The 21,223-nt window shown below is 36.1% G+C and overlaps 1 protein-coding gene and 1 pseudogene across 1 annotated transcript; both read left to right on the forward strand.

The window, feature by feature from the left end:
• The first annotated feature begins 8,819 nt into the window (after window positions 1-8,819).
• On the forward strand, window positions 8,820-15,898 carry LOC122046164 (probable metal-nicotianamine transporter YSL6). The gene is made up of 7 exons (XM_042606717.1): window positions 8,820-9,315; window positions 9,879-10,051; window positions 10,267-10,364; window positions 11,550-11,687; window positions 12,168-12,357; window positions 14,174-14,306; window positions 14,777-15,898. Exons 1-7 carry the CDS (start codon window positions 8,976-8,978, stop codon window positions 15,703-15,705), a joined length of 2,001 nt encoding a protein of 666 aa, XP_042462651.1. The 5' UTR covers window positions 8,820-8,975; the 3' UTR covers window positions 15,706-15,898.
• A 4,291-nt stretch (window positions 15,899-20,189) lies between these two features.
• LOC122049727 lies at window positions 20,190-20,368 on the forward strand (annotated as a pseudogene).
• Window positions 20,369-21,223: the final 855 nt, after the last annotated feature.

The raw sequence follows: 21,223 nt of genomic DNA on the forward strand, positions 1-21,223 counted from the left end.
GAGGAGGCCTCTGTAAGAATGTCATAATCTGATGTAACGTGATGAGTTGCTCCAGAATCTGGATGCCATCCTGAGACTGAAGAATTTGTCGTAGGTACATAAGGATTGCTTGCAAGAGAAAATGTCCCTGGGTGATATGATGAATTTGAGGTTGATGCTTGAGATGTGGATGCAAAACCTCCAGTAAAATTTGGATCATATCTCTTATAACATTGATGAGCAAAGTGACCAATCTTGAAACAAATCTGACAACGGCCTCGTCCTCGTCCTCGGCCTTGACCTCGTCCTTGTCCTTGACCTCGTCCTCGACCTTGTCCTCGTCCTTGTCCTCGTCCTCGACCTCCTTGATTTCCTTGGTGGATAGTACTATCAGTCTTGCATGCCATAAGAGCAATAGAATCTGAAACCCTTTGAGATTGTAATTGTAGAAGTATCTCATGTGAAGAGAGCAAGCCATGAAGGGTATCAAGTGACACTTGATCGATGCGAGTAGTTATGCTAGGAATAAAGCTATCATATTGAGGCCCCAATCCTGCAAGAGCATGTATTAATAGATCTGGATCTGAAATTGGATTGCCAATCGCAGCTAAATTATTGACAATGGTTCTGATTGATTGCATATATTCATTGATAGATTTGTCTCCTCGGTGCACTGATTGTAATTGCATGCGAAGTAGAAGAACACGTTCTTGAGACTGTGAAGCAAAGGTTCGAGCAAGAGTTTCCCATATTTGACGAGAGCTGACAAGCCCTACAATCGCAGGAAGTATAGGCTCACTAATTGTTGAAATCAGCCATGTCATAATTAGTTGATCCTTCTTATTCCATATAGTATAGCCTGAATCATCTTCTTGCGGTTTAAGAGAAGTGCCATCAATGATTCCGAGTAAATCATGAACACGAAGTAGCAAAATAAATTGCATCTTCCAAAGCATATAATTATCATTGGTGAGTTTGATGGGTAAATAAGATATGGCATTTAGGGGTAAGGAAGAGAATTGTGTCGCAAAATTTGTTTCTGTGGTGGAAGATGAAGAAGAAGGTTCTGACATTATAAAAGGAATGAACTGTGTAATGCAAACTTATCTGTGGTGAAGAAGAGACGGATGTTGCAGCGGCACCGTGTTCCCTCGGCGAGCAGCGGCGACACTGAAGGAAAGAAGAAGTTGCTGCCGTCTATAAATAATACCTTCCTGTATCTGATTTGATTATTCCTCCTTGCTGATAGAAGATGGTGGAATTGAAGAAAACGAAAGAAGAGGAGAAATCCTCAACAAGAGCAGAAGAAAACGAAAAAGAAAAAGAAGGATTAATTACAAGATAGGAGATAGGAGATAAGAGCAGAAGAAAATTTCTCTCCTTGCCGTGAGAGAAATTGCTGCCTTGAGGGAAAAAGAAAAAAAGGAATAATAATATGAGGTGGTGGCGTTACGAAGAGGGAGAAGAGCAAAGGCTCTAAGGCTCTGATACCATGATAGAAGAATAATAGAAAGAGGTGGGAGCAATAATAGATCTTGTTGTTTATTGATATTTGCCCTAAGGACAATACAATATATAATGTTCTAACGTACTTGGTCAATTGACCAATAAATAAATAACAGAATTATTAGAACAATTTAAATACTGAATTATTCTAAGAATAATTCTGAGAATTATTCTAATAATTATAACAGAATTATTAGAACAATTCAAATACTAACATGATTTAATTTGATTAATTTTGATAATTCTATTTTATCTCTTTTAAAGATGCTGCTTTTGATGTACTTCTTAGGAAGGCCACTATGTTTCCTCCAAATATTCTACTAGAACATAATGTTCCTGTTTATAAAGCTGTACAAAAACCTGGAGAATACATTATCACCTTTCCTAGAGCTTATCATGCTGGATTCAAGTCACGGTCAGGAGTTTATTCCTTTTCTCCATTTTAGAGTTCTTTTAATATTTACATTCTTCTTCTGCGCGTTATTGTCTAAGGATCATTGAAGCAGATTTGTTCTCCATTTTTTCCATCTTAGGATATAACTGTGGTGAAGGAGTGAACTTTGCAATTGGTGAGTGGTTTCCATTTGGTAATATGGCTAGCCAACGATATGCACTTCTCAATCGAATGCCATTGCTTCCTCACGAGGAGCTCCTATGCAGGGAAGCACAATTTCTTTCCAATAGACTGTCTACTTCAGATACCAAAAGTCATGTCCCCTCAACTGAAGAATCCATATCCAAGCGAAGTGCCAAACTTTCTGTTGTGTACTTAGTGCGTTTCTAGCACTTTGCTCGATGGACACTGATGAAGTTAGGATACCGTACATGCATAAAGTCAGAGAATGTATTGTATAGCATATGCAGACGCGATTGTTATGTTTCTCATGTTAGATGTATTTGTAACAAGGATCCAATTTGTTTCCGCCATGGTATGATGCTGGTTTGACATGAAAAATCTGATGTTATTTTCTCTAGTATATTATTCAGTATAATTTACTTGTCTAATCATTTTTAATCAAGAGGGTGTGAGCTTAGAAGTTGTTGTTGTAAAACCAACCGTATAGTATTTGTGAATAATTTTGTTTAATTTGATCTTATTCTGATTTAATTTGATTTAATTAAGAGGAAGAATAAAATTATTTAAATTCTGTTATAAGGATATTTTTATTATTTTACAATAAAATTAATTACATTCTTTATTAAAAATATTGTGCACCAAATAAAAGAATATAATTATCCTTGTAATTAAAGATTACATGCATAATATACAATTATTTCACCAAACAACATAGTAATGTAATACTGATTACATTACATTATATTATAAATTTAATTACATTACAAGGTAGATTACATTACGTCCTACCAAACGTAGTCTACAAGTACAATGATTACAAGTAATTATAACAATTAAAGAATACCAACGACTCCGAATTTTAGATCTTAAGTGCGATGGTCATCAGGGCAGCTTTTGCCCTGGACCACGTGGTTTAGCCAATCAACGCGCTCCACATCAGCTTATGGATCATTTTTCGGGTTCGGGCGTCTGGACCGAGTTCGGGCGCCCGGACCGCCTGGGTACCCGCGGCCCACTCGGGGTGAGCCTGGTTTGGACACCCGGGCCCCTTCCTGGCACCCGGACCAACTTTTTCAGCCTCCTTATTTTCTGCAAAATAAAATTAGTCCAAGCAATAAACAATATATATAATATGAATTTTACAGTCTCTGACTGTCCCGTTCTGACTTTGAGTTTCGTTGAAACTCTAGGGTGAACCGACGCCTACAGTTCCCTCTTGAGGGGAATGTGTCCTCACTTACTCCTCTCAGGAGAGTTTATCTTTTGTCAGATTGGTCCTCCACGATCGTCTAGACTTTTGCTCAGCGTCCGAGACTTCATATCTTTATGTTGAGCGTTCGCTCCACGACCCGTCCAGACTTTCACCTGACCCGCAACCATTAGGATTTTCATCTAGAATCTCTGACTCTAGAATTTCGCCCAAAGTGCTCGACCCGTCAAGACTTCGTCTTACCTAACCGCAGTTAGGACTTTCCATAACATAGGGTTCAGGGATGGAGCCAAAGGGAGGGCGATGGCAGCGGCTGCCCCTCCTCAATTATTAATTATAAGAAGTCTATGAGGTATAGGAATAGGGGGTGATAAAGAGGCGAATGGGAGATAACGATATGGTCGCCTCCCCTCAACATAAACACATACATTTCGCCCCCTTGATATGAAATTTCTGGCTCCGTCCCTGTTAGGATTACCACTTCCTAGGACCTAGGGTTACCTCCCCTAGGGTTTTTCAACCTGCCTAGAATCTACTAGGACGGTTGTCTAAGAACATTTAGGACTTTCCTGTAAGTTTATTCAAACTTGTTAAATGATAAGTAAGCTTAACTTTGAATCCTTTGTCATAATTAAAATTTAAGTTTGATGGTCTACTGCTCCCTGCACCAACATCATCTACCTAAAACCAGAAAAAAAAAACTAGTTAATTGTTGTTGATTAGCTCTTCATTTCCATCTGCTCAAGGAGCCAACTCAAAATGTACGTCTAGAGTTCCAATTTGAATCGTTTAGGTTCTTTCACTTGCTGGCATGTTTAGCTTCATTTACTGCCTTGACTTTTTCTTGGCACTGAAATTACAAACCGTTGTCAGCCAATACTTCTCCATGTTTAGGGAGGAGGCAACTTACAGGGAATGTCTTTAGGCCTTAAAAATCACAATTTTATCGGTGACCTCACTGACACAACTTTTGTTGAGAAACTTAGAATAAACATGGATCTTTTTCTACTCTTGCGTTCGCACAGAATACTATCTCCTTATTATCTAAGACTAGTTGAAATGTTGGTGTTCTATCCATTTTCGATAATTTTCATTAAGCAAAAGCTGGTTAACTTTCATTCTTTGCACTCGACCACATGTTCTAAGCAAAAGCTGCATCTGAATACAGGTTGGTGAGCCCTTAATTGCCAGCCCCCTTCCTCTTATTTCCCAGGACAAGGCTGCTCTTGTACTGTGAGATGTTTCCATTACCCATTTTTGCTGACTGAGCTGGATTTTGATTTTCTTTCCTCCTTAAACTTAGGTTTTCCCTGCCCGGAGGAATTATTAAATTTTTTTACCTCATTTTTTCCCCTAATCATGATCCACTTTGAAGGGTCAGAGTTTTCCCTAATCTCCCTAATAAGTTAGGGCCCCTGGAGTGAGGACCAAAGTCAAGGAAATTGATTGATGTGACGATTAAAGTCAAGGAGGGACCAACACTCGAGACTATTAGTCATACGACTTGATCAAATAATCTAGCCAATCGAACCTCTTGCTCCATCAGATCCCCGAGTCCTCTTGGTCCGACGGAATCCCAAACGGAATCTTAATTCAATTCAGACCAAGTGGCATGATCGCATGGACCAACAGAATCATCTAGCTGATTGGACCTTTTGTCAGATCAAATCCCGAATCGTCCCACCTCGATGGAATCCTAAGTCGAGCCCTCAAAGAGGCTGAGTCCTAAGAAGAGCCGAGTTCTCCAAGGGGTCGAGTCCTCGAGGGGGCGAGTCCTCAAAAGGGTCGTCCTTAAAAGGGCTGAGTCCTCCAAGAGATTGAGTCCTCAGAGTAGCCGAGTCTTCAGAAGGGTCAAGTCCTCAGAAAGGTTGAGTCCTAAAAAAAATGAGTCCTCTAGGTAGCTAAGTCCTCAAAGAAGCAGAGTTCTCGAGATGATCAGCATTCTTTAGCCGATCTGATCCCATTGGAGGACAAGGTCTGAGCGGACGTTAAAGAGGACTTAGCGACCTACCATCAAAGTGTATTAATGGCTCATCGACTTAACGACCCCTCAGCTCAACGATCTAATATTCCTTTATGACATCTTGTGTAATCGTTGTCAGGAAATCAAAGGGATATGCTCTGCACGAGTAGTATGACGAAAACTTTTACCCTGTAAAACATAGAAATGGTGGTCTATTTTAGGAAAATTGTCAAAATGCCATAACAGTCAATCCTATTTTGATAACACATCAATATTCTTGTAGAGTGGAAAAGTAACACTATATAAGAGGATCTCTATTTACAGACGCGGGTAAACTTTGCCATCAGAGTTTACTATTCATCGTCTTTGCTCTTCGTTTTCTTCTTCCACCGCTTGTTAACTTGAGCGTTGAAATGCTTATGTCGGGACCTCTCCTTGACCTGGTTATTGACATTTCCTTCTCTCAGTTCTTTCTTTTGGACATGCATGATTGATCCAAGCACCAAGTTCCTTTTTCTCGTAGTCTTCTTGCCGTCAACAATGAAACCACCTAGCTAGCGTACAATCTTCCTTGCTTAATTTTAGATAGGATCGCTCCTGAATCTAATATGTTCCTTCCGTCAGTGTTCATTAGTTAGGTTCTCCAGGCATCTTCCCCTCCCTTTGTTTTTCAAGCACTAGATTCTATCGCGACTCATTTTGTAGGTTTTGATTGTTCTTGTCGGGCAACATAAAAGAATCCATGAAGAGACTGTTTAGACTTCAAAGTCATTATGTTACTAATCATGCCTCTGCAGACCAACTAATCCTCCAATCCAATGCCTAATCATCAATTTGATCCTGCAAACTTCACCTATTGATCACAGTTAGTGCTACCCACGGCAACATTCAAATTGAAATATTGAATATGCCTTTAGTACGTATAAAATTTTAATTATTAAAACATGTTATATGTAAAATTATTGATAATATATAGATTTTGGAGTCATTGAATTCATTTATTTTTTACTTGGCATCATATTAATTATGGAGTGATAACCATTCATATGTGCATGCTTGAGAAAGTATTTTTGCTGCGGCACCATTTTCCCGGGAGCTATACTTTGACCATTGAATAACAGAATGTATTTAACAAAGATACAGAATTGAAATGATATAAAATCTTGAATTATCAATCAGGTATAATGCAAAATTAGTTATAAATTCACATATAGTTGATTTAAGACACATAATTAATTATATACTTAATTTAATATTAATAGTTATAATTTTATTTTAAACTTTTAATTGTAGATTTATATTATTTTTTAAAAAATGAACTACAACTCGTAAGTTTATTAAATATTAAATAATTTTGTATTTTTAGTGCCTATGTTTTCCATCAATTGAAAAATAAATAAATTCAAAAGTTTAAATTTCCAAAACGAAATAGCACAATAACCTAATCGTAATCCGATCGTAAATGGTTGCAATCTTTTCTTGGGTTCATCGTTTCCATCAGGTTATAGTTTTTGTTCGAAGTAGGTGGTCGGATGCCTCCCAGAGGCCTCCAGTGGTAGATAAGTGGCCAGGTTACTGGATGCCGAGCGAGGGTGTCCTCCGGACGACCTCCGACCGCTCGCTCCGAATAAAAACTATAACCTAGTGGGGACGATGAACCCAAAAAGGGATCGCAACCATTTGCAACCGGATCGCGGCCACGATCCGGCTGTAAATACGAGTTCCACATCCCTTAGACCACAAAAAGTGGTCCAGGAGATCCTGCCTCAACACAGATGATGGACACATGATATTTCTGACGTAATGATCAAGGGTCGAATTTTAGGAACCGACGATCTAAAATTTATCTCATTATACACTTGATATATATATACCTATATGTACCTCTTTCTATATTTATGAAATCCACATAAAACATTAATATAACGGATGTACATTGAAACATCTCCCCATCGAATGTTAGCAGCTACCGATAGAATTGCTGCAAAACACACTCCTTTTATAAGATGTATAGGAGTAATTATGGCTTTACTTTTCTGAGTGTGTGCGAGCTGTACTTCAGATCTTTACAATATAATTATGGCAAAATTATATGATGTGATTTGGAGGAATGATTCTTTGTGTCTTTATCTGTTTCAATTTGATTAATTAATTCACGATTAGGCATCCAATGAAGACAGCAGTTTTAGAAGGATTAGTATGATATGATGTGATTTGTTGGATAGGATGACAGTTTTGGAAAGATAGATCTACGGGCAAGGATTATTAATAGGATTTTATGATTCCATATATGGATTTATTAAGAATTACAAAAATAAATAAAATAAAAGAGAAATAATAATAAGGTGGTAAATAAAAAAACACACTATTTATTTTTGTTATTAATTTTAGTTCAAACTGTTCTAATATATTTAAAATTATTAAGTAATTATAATTGAAAGTTATTTTAATATTCTTTAAAATTATTTAAATATTAATTAAATTTGTATCTCTTCAATTTAATTTGATAAAACTGCTATCTATATATAGCGAGATTTGATATATTAAGCAACGCTTTGTGCGCGACTATGAGCGAAATCCATGGCTAAAATTTAATTTTTTAATCTCTCTCTTATCTACATGCAACAACTTTTTCCTTTTTATTTTTAAATAAAAATAAAATTTTATCTTCTCTCTCCTATTATTACATGCAAAAAAAATATTATGATAATGATGATACAACGTTGTAGCAGCTACTATGGAGTAGTTGCTACAATGTAGTAGCTGCTACAACTTATAGCAGTTAGTATGCAGTAACTGTTACAACTTATAGCAGTTAGTATGCAGTAGTTGCTACAACGATGCAGTAACTGTTACAACGGTGCAAAAGCTGCTACAACGGTAGCAGACGATGCAGAAGAGTACAACTATAAGGGTGCAGAAACTACTACAACGGTGTAGTAGCTGCTTCAACAGTGCAGTAGCTGCTACAATATAGTAAGCACACAATAACACTGCTACACGTTATAATAGCTACTATACAGAAGCTGCTGCAACATATAGCAACTATTGTGTAGTAGCTGCTACAATATTATAGCAGCTACATCACCTTTAAAAAATTAGTAGTACAGTGATTGTTACATGCAATCAGATAAGAGAGAAATGAGAATTTTATAGTTGTTGCATGCAAATGAGAGAGAAAAATTATTGCATGCATATGAGAGAGAGATTAAAAAAATTGAATTTTGGTCATGTCAAATAGCCCACGTCGAATTTCACTCATGGTGGCAGCGCACAAAGTGTAGCTTAGCACTTAAAGTATATATATATATATATATATATATATATATATATATATATATATATATATATATATATATATATATATATATATTCTTTTAATTGGATTAGGTAAATATTAGGCATTAAATTGCATTATCAAGACACCTATCTTAGATATTTTTAAGTAAATATCTGCATTTAATTCTCTTTTTTTTTTTTTTATCGAATTCACTGACGTGGCATTTTGTTATTCGCTTATATATATATACTCACAATGGAAAGCTTCAATCCGGCGCTCAACTACCCGCCAAAATAAGGACGGTAATTCCGTAAACGTCACCGCCCAATGTCCTTTCTCCGTCGGCTGCAATCGCCCTCTTTCTGAGAATCCCTTATCCCTTTCGCATACGGGTCCTCATTGCGCGACAACGGCCCGATCGATTGATCTGCATCCGCAGACGTTCCCTCTCGGCGCTGCAATGGCGGAGGTGACCTCCGCAGCAGGGATCTCGGAGCCGCTCTTGTCGGTGGAGCAGGAGAACGAGAAGATCCCGGCATGGAAGGAGCAGATTACTGTCAGGGGCTTGCTGGTCAGCGTCGTCTTGGGCTCTCTCTTCTGCATCATCACGCACAAGCTCAACCTCACCGTCGGGGTGATTCCGTCCCTCAACGTGGCCGCGGGGCTTCTGGGTTTCTTCTTCGTCAAGAGCTGGACCGAATTCACGTCCAAGATCGGGGTGTGGTCCAAGCCGTTCACCAGGCAGGAGAACACGGTGATCCAGACGTGCGTGGTCGCGTGCTATGGATTGGCCTTCAGTGGTACTTGGCGGCTTCTCTTCCCGATGTTTGTTTGTTTGATCTGCGAGTCCTTTTATTTTTATTTTTGTTTGTTTTTGTTTTTAAAACATTCTCAATATGACCTCATGGTGGCAAGACCACGGACAGTCCGAGGGATCTGAAGAAGAACACTGCAGGTTGAAAAGAGAAAAACTAAATAAAGAACAAAATTTTAGATACATTTCTTGGCAACCAAGGTTGCAAGTGAGACAGTTTAAGGTAGAATATGAGTGTCGGATGCCAGGGAGGTTAACTTAAGTTGTTTTCAGAGATAATCAAGTCGTGTTCTAGCATACTATAAAACACCTAATAATAACAATGCTTATATTTTTCTCTGCAATCTTTTTATGCCCTGCAGTATGGTATGGTTCATGTGCTTGGAAACTTGAGATTGTGATGCGTGGATTCTTTCTCGTTATTATATATTGATGATTTTTTATTGTCTAAAAGTTTATCCTTTTGTAGTGTTTTCGTAGGTTCTTAGAATTTTGTGGTAGGAATTGAATAGCAGAGATGATTTTTGTGATTATGATTCTTTTTGTCAGGGGGGTTTGGCTCATATATGCTCTCTATGGATCAAAGGACATATGAGCTTATAGGATCTGATTATCCAGGTAACAGAGCAGAGGATGTTAAAAATCCATCTCTGGGTTGGATGATTGGTTTCATGTTTGTTGTGAGTTTTCTTGGGCTATTTAGCCTTGTGGCTCTGCGCAAGGTACTTGCTACTGAGAATCTATCATAATATCACTTGAGAATTTGTCTACCATGAAAGTAGTTTTTTTTTGCTTTGCCTATTAGATTAAAATTGTATCCTACTTTCTGATGCCAGGATTAGTTTGCATGTATTACATTGTAACCTGCAAATTTGTCTGTTTTATGCCTAAATGTTTTATTCAACATATTATGTATTGGCTTGCTTGAATTTTTCAGGTAATGGTAATTGATTACAAGCTTACATACCCCAGCGGGACAGCTACAGCTTTGTTGATAAACAGTTTTCACACTAACACAGGGGCTGAGCTTGCAGGGTAATGTATCTCACACCTATATTGTGCTTAAATAGTTTAAATCTACTCAAGAAATGGAAATTAGATCTTGCAAATTTTTAACTAACTTCTACCATCAATTTTACTTATTTCTACTGAATTGCCTCAGCTCTGAAACATTATGGAAGAGCAACATAGCTAAAACTTTTATTGGTAAATAGTGGCCACTTATTTGATCTCCATATCTCTCTTTTGTTCTGATTACTGATTATGTGGTAGTTTATTAGGGAAAAAGAAGAATCCACTGATGTGAATTGTTATATGATAAGTTATCAAAAAGTTCAACACACAAAAAGTTCCTACTTATAATGACATTTATAGGTTATATGCTGGGTAGTGCAATTCCATATCACTTTGTAGCCTGAAAGGTAGAAGAGGTAATTGAAATGGAACGGTGGGCCTTATGACAAGGAAGACCCAAGGCCTTCATGTTAAATTGTGAGTAAGCTCCTTCCATTTCAAAATGATCAGTCAGTTAAGAGGGTAAGGAACATTGTCCATGTGGGACCAATGGGCAAGGAACATTGTAGCTTCAAAGCAGATTTTCAAGCCCATCATGTCTCTGAGATATTTGTGTAACTCTAATACCATTTAAAACCAGGATGGAGCTCATTCCATCTCAAAATAATTAGTCATTTTACAGGGAGACACCCTTCTAATATATTATGTAACTGACCACCATACATGTCTATGTGGAACTAATGGATGTGGAACATGAGAACATCCTACCGTCAATAATTCATATGTGATATCTAAGTTGTTCATGAGATTGTGAATGTGAATTACTTTTACTTGTATGATAGTACTCAAGAATGCAAGAATGAATTAAAAAACAATGGCTTTAGTGTTATCATGCCATGTGACTATGAATACAGTGTTGTAATAATAGTACTCATGTTAGCTACTGAATACTGAATAAAAAAAATTACCGTTTTTGTGTCATCGTGCCACGCAACTATGCATGCTTAGTATTTGATAAAGTGGTGATATGGTTTCACTAATATTGGTGAAATTTTATCGCTGATGATCAAGGTAGGCAATTGATTCACAACTGTTACTAACTAGTTGCTTTGAAAAACATGCAGAAGCAATAAAGTAAATTCTTGGCAACATGAACCGCCTATTCTGTGCCTCTAGGATTGCTGATTGTTATGCAATATACTGCAGGAAACAAGTACGTTGCCTGGGAAAGTATTTAAGCATAAGTTTGTTCTGGAGCTGCTTTAAATGGTTCTTCAGTGGTGTTGGAGATTCATGTGGGTTTGATAATTTCCCTAGCCTTGGACTCGCAGCATTTAAGAACACGTAAGTATTTTCTACTACAGCCTGCATGCCTTTATGTTACCATTGGCCTACTTTAGGCTGATGTGTTTTAGTTGACTTTATCTCATTGGTAATTATAGGAAAGCTATTTCGTGTTGCACTTTTGGTGAAACTTTTAAGGATTTGAGTTTTCTGCCTACACAACTATGGTAAGTATCTACCTGTGCCCATGTAAGTGCCTGCAGGCAAGGCAATAAGCTAATGAGTAAGCAACCACCAGATTGTTAGGGTTGAACCTTTGGTTCCAACAATCTAATCTGCATAAAAAATCTGCAAAATTTTAATATTGGCATGTGTCCTTGCAAAGACAATTATATGTATCTTCGGTTGTATTGCTTTTTTATTAAGTTATTCTTTATACATGCGAAACAAAAAAAACAAATGCGACTCCCTATACAAGCTAGGGATTGCTTATCTATTTGTTATCTAATTTTCTTTTTGACTTACTTTTTTTTTTTGCAGATTTTATTTTGACTTTAGCCCCACATATGTCGGATGCGGTCTCATTTGCCCACATATTGTTAATTGCTCAGTCCTGCTTGGAGCCATCATATCTTGGGGTTTCCTTTGGCCATTCATCTCTACCAAAGCAGGGGATTGGTATCCAGATAACCTTGGAAATAATGACTTCAAAGGCCTCTATGGTTACAAGGTATTACCTAGTTCTAGACTTCTAGGATGTGTTTCTTACGAGGAAAGCAAATAAATTGATAGATAGATTTTCCTAGCTGCACATTTCCTCTATTTTCTTTGATAGAAAAAACTATAGGGAAGGAAAATTCTTTGATTTTTTTTTAATTCTCCTCTATATTGCTTTCTTGTCTTTTGCATGCATTGGAACTCAATATGAGCATAAAAAAAATTAAAAAATCCTTTTATTTTTTTTATCACTTACAAATCAAGTTTTAAAAATTTCCCCTCTTTCCTTCTATCAAAGGCCGCCCTTCACTTGCTTGAGTCGAGGCATCGAACTTGTTTCTCCCACCCAAACAGAATCAAACCACTGTTAGAGGCCAAAGTGTTGGTTCTTTCTTTACCGTGGTTCGGATTGGGCAGCGGAGGGTGATTCAATGCTTTGGTTCAGATGGGTGGAGGGATATTTTGAAAAACAAGTACACTCTTTGGTAAGTACCAAAGTAGAATGTGCCTATGGTATTTGAAAGGTTGGGTTTGCCCTTTGCTAAAATGTAAAAAGAAAATTGCAAATTTTTTCCATTGATTTTTTTTATTTGCACTCTTTTTTTTCATAGTTGTTTCCTTCTTTTGCTTTGTAGGAAATAGGGCTCTAGTGTCGAATAATTTTTCATTTACATTTGTACATTTCCCCTGTAAAATATCTTAGCTCTATTTTTATTAATTGTATTGTAACTTATAAATACATCTAAAAACTGTCCTAAAACATTGAACAATCTCAAAGGTTTTCACATTTTGCTACAGAAGATTACAATCTGGGTAGCAGTAACAACCTAACGATCTAGGTGATAATTGCAGGAAATGTAACACATGCTTAACATTCTACTTTGTTATACTATCACGATATCTTAGTGATTTTCCTTATCAAATAAGATATTGTGGTTCTAGATTTCTATTTTTTTTATGGAATTTGTCATTATCACCTCATATTAGCAATTGAATTTGTCATGTAGTCATCTATGAAACATAATGGTCCCCACAGGGTGTCTAGTTGGCTAGAGGGTGACAGATTTACTACAATCGGGCAGAGATCAATTCCCAACGGCTGTATGCCCTCGGGGAAAAACTCCTCCCACCCCCTAGCCACTTGGCGGTCGGCTATAAGCTGACTCCGTGATTTACCTCCTTTCACATAACTTCGGGACGGGCTGTGAGAGGCGACTGGGGTGAGTGTAATCACCTTTTCCTACAATCTATGAAACATAATGATGAAATTTATGTTTAGTTATGTACCTAATTATCATTCAAAACCTTGGACTATCATATTTGCTTCATCCGTATACTTAATGATGCTGTTTCTTTTTTCTAATTTTACAAGTACTCATTACATTGGGCTTCTGATTCCGTGAAAGTTGTGTTTTAAGTTTTCTGGTTTGTCTATTATTCATGTTTAATTATGTACCTAATTATCATTCAGAACCTTGGACTACCATATTTGCTTCATCCTTGTTCTTGATTATTCGGTTTGTTCTTTCTAATTTTACAAGTACTTATTACACATTGGGTTTCTGATTTCATGAAAGTTTGTGTGTTTAAAGTTTTCTGGTTTGTCTATTATTCATGTTAATTATGTACCTATTATCATTCAGAACCTTGGACTGTAACATTTGTTTCATCCTTGTTCTTTATGATTCTGTCTAATTCTACAAGTACTTATTACATTGGGTTTCTGATTTTAACAAAATTGTGTTTTAAGTTTTCTGGTTTGTTTAGAATTATTCACAAGTAGTCATTGTTTGAATTTCTGATTGGCAGTTTCTAAATTCTATCTGTAGGTTTTCATAGCAGTCTCTCTTATTCTAGGAGATGGTCTTTACAACTTGATTAAAATAGTGATAATAACTGTCAAGGAAATCATGAATTCACGCTCAAAGAAGGCATCACTTCCACTAGTAGCACTTCATCAAGGTACCTCGTGTTGTTGATCCTCTTTTTTTTTGCTTGCTCAAGGCAATAATCTAGCAAAGCAGCAAAACAGAAAGTTACTTCAGTATATTTTCTAATGCAATTTATGCAAGCTATTTGGTTGAATGAGTGTCATTAACATGGTCATTCACAAGTCTAACACGGTTCTTATCTTTCATTAAATGCTCAAAAAATCTATATCTCATTTTAAATCACGAACCTAACAGATGACCAGTTCTTCACTGTATATATAAGACTGTATTCTACCTTCTGCAGATTATTGTCTCTATTGTTGTTTCATCTTTCAAAGATGTTTACGTTCAATAAACACCTTGTTTTAGCCTTTTACCTCCAAAATAGAACATCCTTGTCTGTGTCATACATTGTGTGTTTTGTGGCAAGAAAGCGTATTAATATTATGGAGGGAAAATAAAATTCCTAATAAATTTACTTGTTAACCGACTTGTTTACAGATGATGCAAGCTCCAAGCTTTTAACCGAAGAAAATCAGAGAGAAGAAACATTTTTAAAGGATAGCATACCATCCTGGTTTGCAGGTTCTGGGTACATTGCTCTTGCTGCTATATCAACTTCAGTAATTCCAAACATCTTTCCGCAGATGAGATGGTACCTCGTCCTCGCATGTTACGTTGTTGCGCCTGCACTGGCCTTCTGTAATTCATATGGTACTGGCCTCACTGATTGGAACCTTTCCTCAACCTATGGGAAGATTGGACTTTTCATCTTTGCTTCATTGGTCGGAAGCAAAGGTGGTGTGATTGCTGGGCTGGCTGCGTGTGGTGTTATGATGTCCATCGTTTCTACTGCTGCTGACCTTATGCAGGACTTCAAGACAGGCTACCTCACCCTATCCTCTCCAAGGTCCATGTTTGTATCCCAGTTGATTGGCACAGCCTTAGGTTGTGTCATTGCTCCCGGCACCTTTTGGCTCTACTGGACTGCTTTTGACATTGGATCACCCGATGGTGCCTACAAGGCTCCCTATGCAGTCATTTATCGGGAAATGGCCATCTTAGGTGTTGAGGGCTTCTCAGCACTGCCACAGCATTGTCTGGAGATATGCTGTGGGTTCTTTGTAGCTGCGCTGATAATTAATCTTCTGAGGGATGCAACCCCAAAGAGTGTATCAAAGTACATCCCGATACCGATGGCAATGGCAGTTCCCTTCTACATAGGAGCATATTTTGCGATCGACATGTTTGTTGGAACTGTGATTGTGTTCGTCTGGGAACGGTTGAATGAGAAGGAGGCCGAGGACTATGCTGGAGCAGTGGCATCAGGCCTGATATGCGGAGATGGGATATGGACTGTTCCATCGGCAATCCTGTCGATCTTTAGAATTGATCCACCAATTTGCATGAACTTTGCTCCTAGCAGTTAAAATATTTATGCCCTGGAGATGTGTGTGTAAATGCACAATACAGTTGCTTCATTGTTCATATAAATCCCTCAGCACTATGTTATGTAAATATCAATTATTATGTGGGAAGGTTTCCAAAACGACAACGCCATGAGCTTATTCTTCTCCTATGTTATGAATAAACGACAATTATATAGGTTGTTTAATTTTTTTTTAATGACCATTTTGATTGCTCAACTAATCCACTTAGCCCAATTGATACAACTATCTTGTCCTAACTCTAAAGCCTAATTAGCTTGACGATGGATCTTTTTCATCTGACCACTAGGCATGACTAGCTCGTTCGAACTTTTCAATCTAACCGCCTTGGTCGGTTAAACCTTCTCACCTGACTTGTCGGGCCTAATCTTCGTTTAACTTGGCCACCAAGCTTGACTAGTTTGCTAGGTTCATAGAATTTATTTGTCTCAAATGAGTTGATCAATCTGTTTACCTTATCCCCTAACCAAGGGGATGAATATCTAAGGATAATCTAATTTAATCAACCTAATCGTCCTATTTGTTTAAACTTAGTTCAAACTGTCCATCCAATTCATTTGTTCTCGCCAACCAAGCCCGCCTTATTAATTCAATGAACCAACCACAATATAATTTACCCAACAAATCCATTTAATTGAATAGGTCGCCCACTCGACTAAGATCTTGATAAATTTTTAGTATATTTTCTAAAATGGTGCTTGCATTTCACTTCGTGTGATAAATTTGAATATGCTTATTTGCGGAGACAAAAATATTTGAATGAATAAATTGGCTTTAATTTTTCAAAACTAAATGTGATGTCACGGATTAAATAATAATCAAAGTAATAAAATAATTAAAGTGGTACAGTGGAAGTGTAGTAGTGTAGTGGGACTACAACTCATAGGTTTGAGGATTGAAATCTCGCTATAATAAATATTTTGATGTTTATTCTTAGCTTTCAATATCTATGGATAATCTAACTTAACCAACCTAATCGTTATATTTATTTAAACTTAGCTTAATCTGCCCATCCAATTTGTTTGTCTCCACCAACCAAACCCAACCTATTAATTCAATGAGCCAACCATAATACAATTTACCCAACAACCCCGTTTAATTGAATAGGTCGCCCCAACCATAATATAATTTACCCGACAAATCCGTTTAATTAAATAGGTCACTCACTTGACTATTAGTAAAAAATTAAGATCTTGTTAAATTTATGGTATATTTTCTAACACGATTCATGCGTTTTACTAAGAGCTGATTTTGTATGGTATATCGATATCAAAATCTCAAACTTTATACTGTACCAAAAATTTTAACTTTATACTATATCAAAAATTTTAATATATAAAAAAATTATATTGATATCGTAAAATCATACTGGTATAAATTTATATTGTTTATAATTAAATTTTGATATCAGTACGATAAATATCGAACTATTAAATTATATATTAATATTATATTGACTTTTTAATATAATATAATATCTTACTTAAATTTTTGATATATAAGATTTTTGATATAATTCGACATATACATACGATACTATTGGTAAACAAAATTTTTTAGTATTTTTTACATCCCTAATTTCACTTCATGGGATAAATTTGAATTTATTTAATTGTAGGGAAAAATATTTGAATGAATAAATTGACTTTAATTTTCTAAAACTAAATGTGATGTCATAGTGTAAATAGTAATTAGAATGATAAATTAAACAAAATTAGAGTGGTGTATTCGAGGTATGGCGGTCATAACCCACACGTCTAAGTATTATATGTAATATAATTTATATTATTATAAAATTATAAAAATATCTTACGACCTCTTGTCGACGGTCGGTGATGGCAGACGGTGACAGCGGTAGCTGCTGACGACCTCTGTGCCGAGCGATGACGAACGACGACGGGTGACGGTGGCAGCTGATGACGGCCGTGATGGCAGCGGCTTCGGCGGCCGACAGCGGCTTCGACGGCCGACGACGGCTTCGGCGGCCGACGGCAGCTTCGGCGGCCGACGACAACTTCAGCGACCAGTGGCAGCTTCAACAGCCAGCAACGACTTCGGTAGCCGGCAACAATAATGATCTATTGGTATAATAAATAGACTATGGGTATATTTGACATATTAAATCTGAGGTTGAAATATAATCCCAATTCTATGTTATTATATTACATTACAAATTTAAAATTATACCAAATAAAATAATTAATCTTATAATATAATTCTGATTATATTACAAGATTGATCATCCTTGTCAAACATCGTCCCAACTGTACGCAAAAGGTCAATTAAATCAACCGAACTAAACAAAATTAAAAGTTCAATTAATTCAGAAATTCAACTTTTTTCCTTAAAATATTGATTATTTTTGCCAAATCTTGTTAGTTTTAAAAATCTAAAATTTAGTTTAACAACCGAATCAGTTAAAAATTAATAATTTTATAAATTGGGACTCACCTGGGAGTCCAACAAAAATCAAAATATCTTTATTTTTATTTTTGATCGATTTTTTTCGTCTCAGTTTTGATTAAAATGTCTGTTAAATCGAATTAATCAATACCAAAATTAAAAGCTCAGTTAAGAAATTCATTTGTTTAAATATCGATTATTTCAATCAAATAAATTCAATCTCAATTTTAAAAATCTGAATTTGATTTAATAATTGAAACCAAGCGTTTAAAATCCATAATTTCATAATTCATAACTCTCCTCGTCTCTCAAGTCCAACAAAATTAGAAAATTATGTTATTTTGGTTTTTACTAATTTAACCAATGTTTTATCAATTTGATTTATTTGATTTTTTTTACAAAACTTCTGCCAGTTCATATAGGTAAAAAAAATCGATTTGTTTAGTTTAATTTAAACAATTCAGTTAGTTCAATTATATACTTGTTTCAAATGAACTTATCAACTTAACCAACTTGATGAATCTCCAAGGATAATCGAACTTAATCAACCTAATCGTTGTATTTATTTAAACTTAGCTCAACCTATCCATCCAATTTGTTTGTCTCCGATGTCACGGAATAAATAGAAACACAATTCTAATAAACATTTTGATGATTTTTTTCCCCTCTGTTATTTATTACCAATCAATTTTCTCATTTTTGTTAAGTCTGAGGGTGAGTAAAAGTTTGGTTAATTGGGAAATTTAGTTATTTTCTTAAAATATTGATTATTTCAGTCAAATAGGTTCGGTCTTAATTTCAAAAATCTGGATTTAGTTTAGTAACCGAAATTAGGAGTTTAAAATCTCTAATTCCTTAGTTTAGTTACTCATCTATCCTCCCAAGTCCAACAAAAATGGAAAGTTTGGTTATTTTAATTTTCGACCGATTTAACTAATATTTTATCAGTTTGGTTTGTTCGCTTTTTTACGAAAGTTCAGTCGATTCAATTAGATCCAAAAAAATTGATTTGTTCAGTTTTAGTTTAAATGGTTCAGTTAGTGATATATTTGTCTCAAATGAGTTGATCAATTTGTTTACCTTATATGTTGATTATTATTTCTAATTAGTGAGTTTAATTGTAAGTTGTGCATATGAGTACAAACTGAACTTATTAAAGTGATCTAACTTAAGTTATTGAGTTTCGGGTTATTAAAAGTGGATTTAATGTGTAGAACTCTTTAGTCTGACCCGTTATCATCTATTAGTTGATAACAGATTGCATTACCTATATAAAGGAGAGGTCCCCAATGGTTTAGGGTATCATCTTTGATACATCTCTTCGTTCCCGATTAACAAAGAGGATTTGACACAGTCAACCCTAATTCCCTTGGAAGATCACCCTTTTGATTCCGCTGCTCTTTCCTCAGGGATACGATCATGACGCTTCAAGATAAGAACATGGCTCTGCAATCAAGGTTCCTTATCATTATTCATGTTTTTATGTTATTATGTCATACTTTTGATGAAACTATATCTTCATGCATGAGATTGTTTTCTTTGTACAAATTCCTTTTGTTCCTAGAATTCATATGGTTAGGAGAAAGAAATTCCTTTCAATTGGTATCAGAGTCAAGACTTTGTTTTTTCAATTTCATGACAATATTGTTTGATTTTTTTTATCTTTGTTTACCATAGATTAGGCTTTGCTAGTTATTGATTGTTGAAAATCTTGTGTAAGAAAACCTAGGAAAGGCTATTGGATCTGTTGGACTGGTTGGAGTGGGTAAATAGCTTGCAAATTGAATTAGAACTTCTCTTGCTATTTTACTAGCAAGGACAAATTGATTAATTAAAAATAATACATCTTACTATTTAATTAAGAATCTGAACCCTTTCATAATTAATTTTGGTAAAGCCTAAAATTAAATTACGTTAATGTCATTTTTCTCTTTTCACACTGAAAATAATTTTAAGGCTTATTTGTAATTTTCTCTAGTTCTCTTTAGTCTCACATCTTAGAATGACAATACTATGAACACAAAAATTTCTATGAATACCTTGGGTTGGTAGTGTTAGAAAGCATACATTTCTCGACATTTTGGTTATGATCAAGTGTAGTATCTGTTCTTATCAATTTAATATTTGATATAAAAAATTAAATTAAATTTTTATGAGAAAGAGTCTATTACAGTAGCTTATTGCTGGGGTTCTCGAGCGTCGTCCTTGCGTTGCACTATTGCATGGGCCTAGTGTATCGTTACCAAGTCTAATTTATTGGCCTAGGGCAGTAATTTACTCGTATTCATATATTATATTACACATGCAATACATTTGCATGATGACTAGTATAAAGAAAATAGGTACTCGAGAGATTTACTTAGTTTGTAATTGGGGAGGTTGCTAATCCAATATAATAAAAAACACACTAGAGATCTCTTTCTTTGAGAAAGGTTTGAGGTAGAACAACTCCTTGTAGTAGTTGAAAGCTCTAAATGAATTACAGAAGTTTAAGAACAGATGTGTCTTTACAACTAGTCTAGGACACTAGTTATAGTGTACCAGTTGAAATGACTATTTTGCTGATGTGGCAATTCGAGGTGCCTCCATTAATCCAAGGCACCTCCAAAGCTGAATTTTATCTCCACCACAATGACCACTTTCTGATTTGGAAGTATCGAAGGCACATTGGCTCATCAAAGGCGCCTCAATTGTGCTAAGCTGGAATCCATTGCTTATCCGCTCCACAATGGTTCCTAGGCATCTAAGGCGTTTCAGTTCATCCAAGGCACCTCCAAAGTTTAGCTTTTGAGGCACTTCAAGACAACTAAGGTGCCTCTAGCATCAAGGCACCTCCAGTTAATTGAGGTGCCTAGGATGGTCAACCTTTGAGTTGATCGCCCACTTTTTTATACACTTGGGTGATGCTCCGGCCATCTGGAGTTGAGCTCACCCGAACTCAACTCTAACCTTCTACTTGAGTAGACTTCCTCCCGGTATCGAGTTCCTCGGAAGCGCTGCATGCATTCTTTTCACTCCATGGTGTACTCTTCCATAGCTCTGCCTTCCTCGTATACACTGAACCCGTCGACTCCCTTCTCATTGTTGGTGCAACCTT

The sequence above is a fragment of the Zingiber officinale genome, chromosome 2B, assembly GCF_018446385.1.
Source record: "Zingiber officinale cultivar Zhangliang chromosome 2B, Zo_v1.1, whole genome shotgun sequence".
Classification (NCBI taxonomy): Eukaryota; Viridiplantae; Streptophyta; class Magnoliopsida; order Zingiberales; family Zingiberaceae; genus Zingiber; species Zingiber officinale.

Coding starts and splice junctions, on each gene's coding strand:
- LOC122046164 (XM_042606717.1), top strand. CDS start 8,976: ATGGCGGAGGTGACCTCCGCAGCAGGGATCTCGGAGCCGCTCTTGTCG. Junction 9,316..9,878: donor CTATGGATTGGCCTTCAGTG/GTACTTGGCGGC, acceptor TCTTTTTGTCAG/GGGGGTTTGGCTCATATATG. Junction 10,052..10,266: donor GCCTTGTGGCTCTGCGCAAG/GTACTTGCTACT, acceptor TGAATTTTTCAG/GTAATGGTAATTGATTACAA.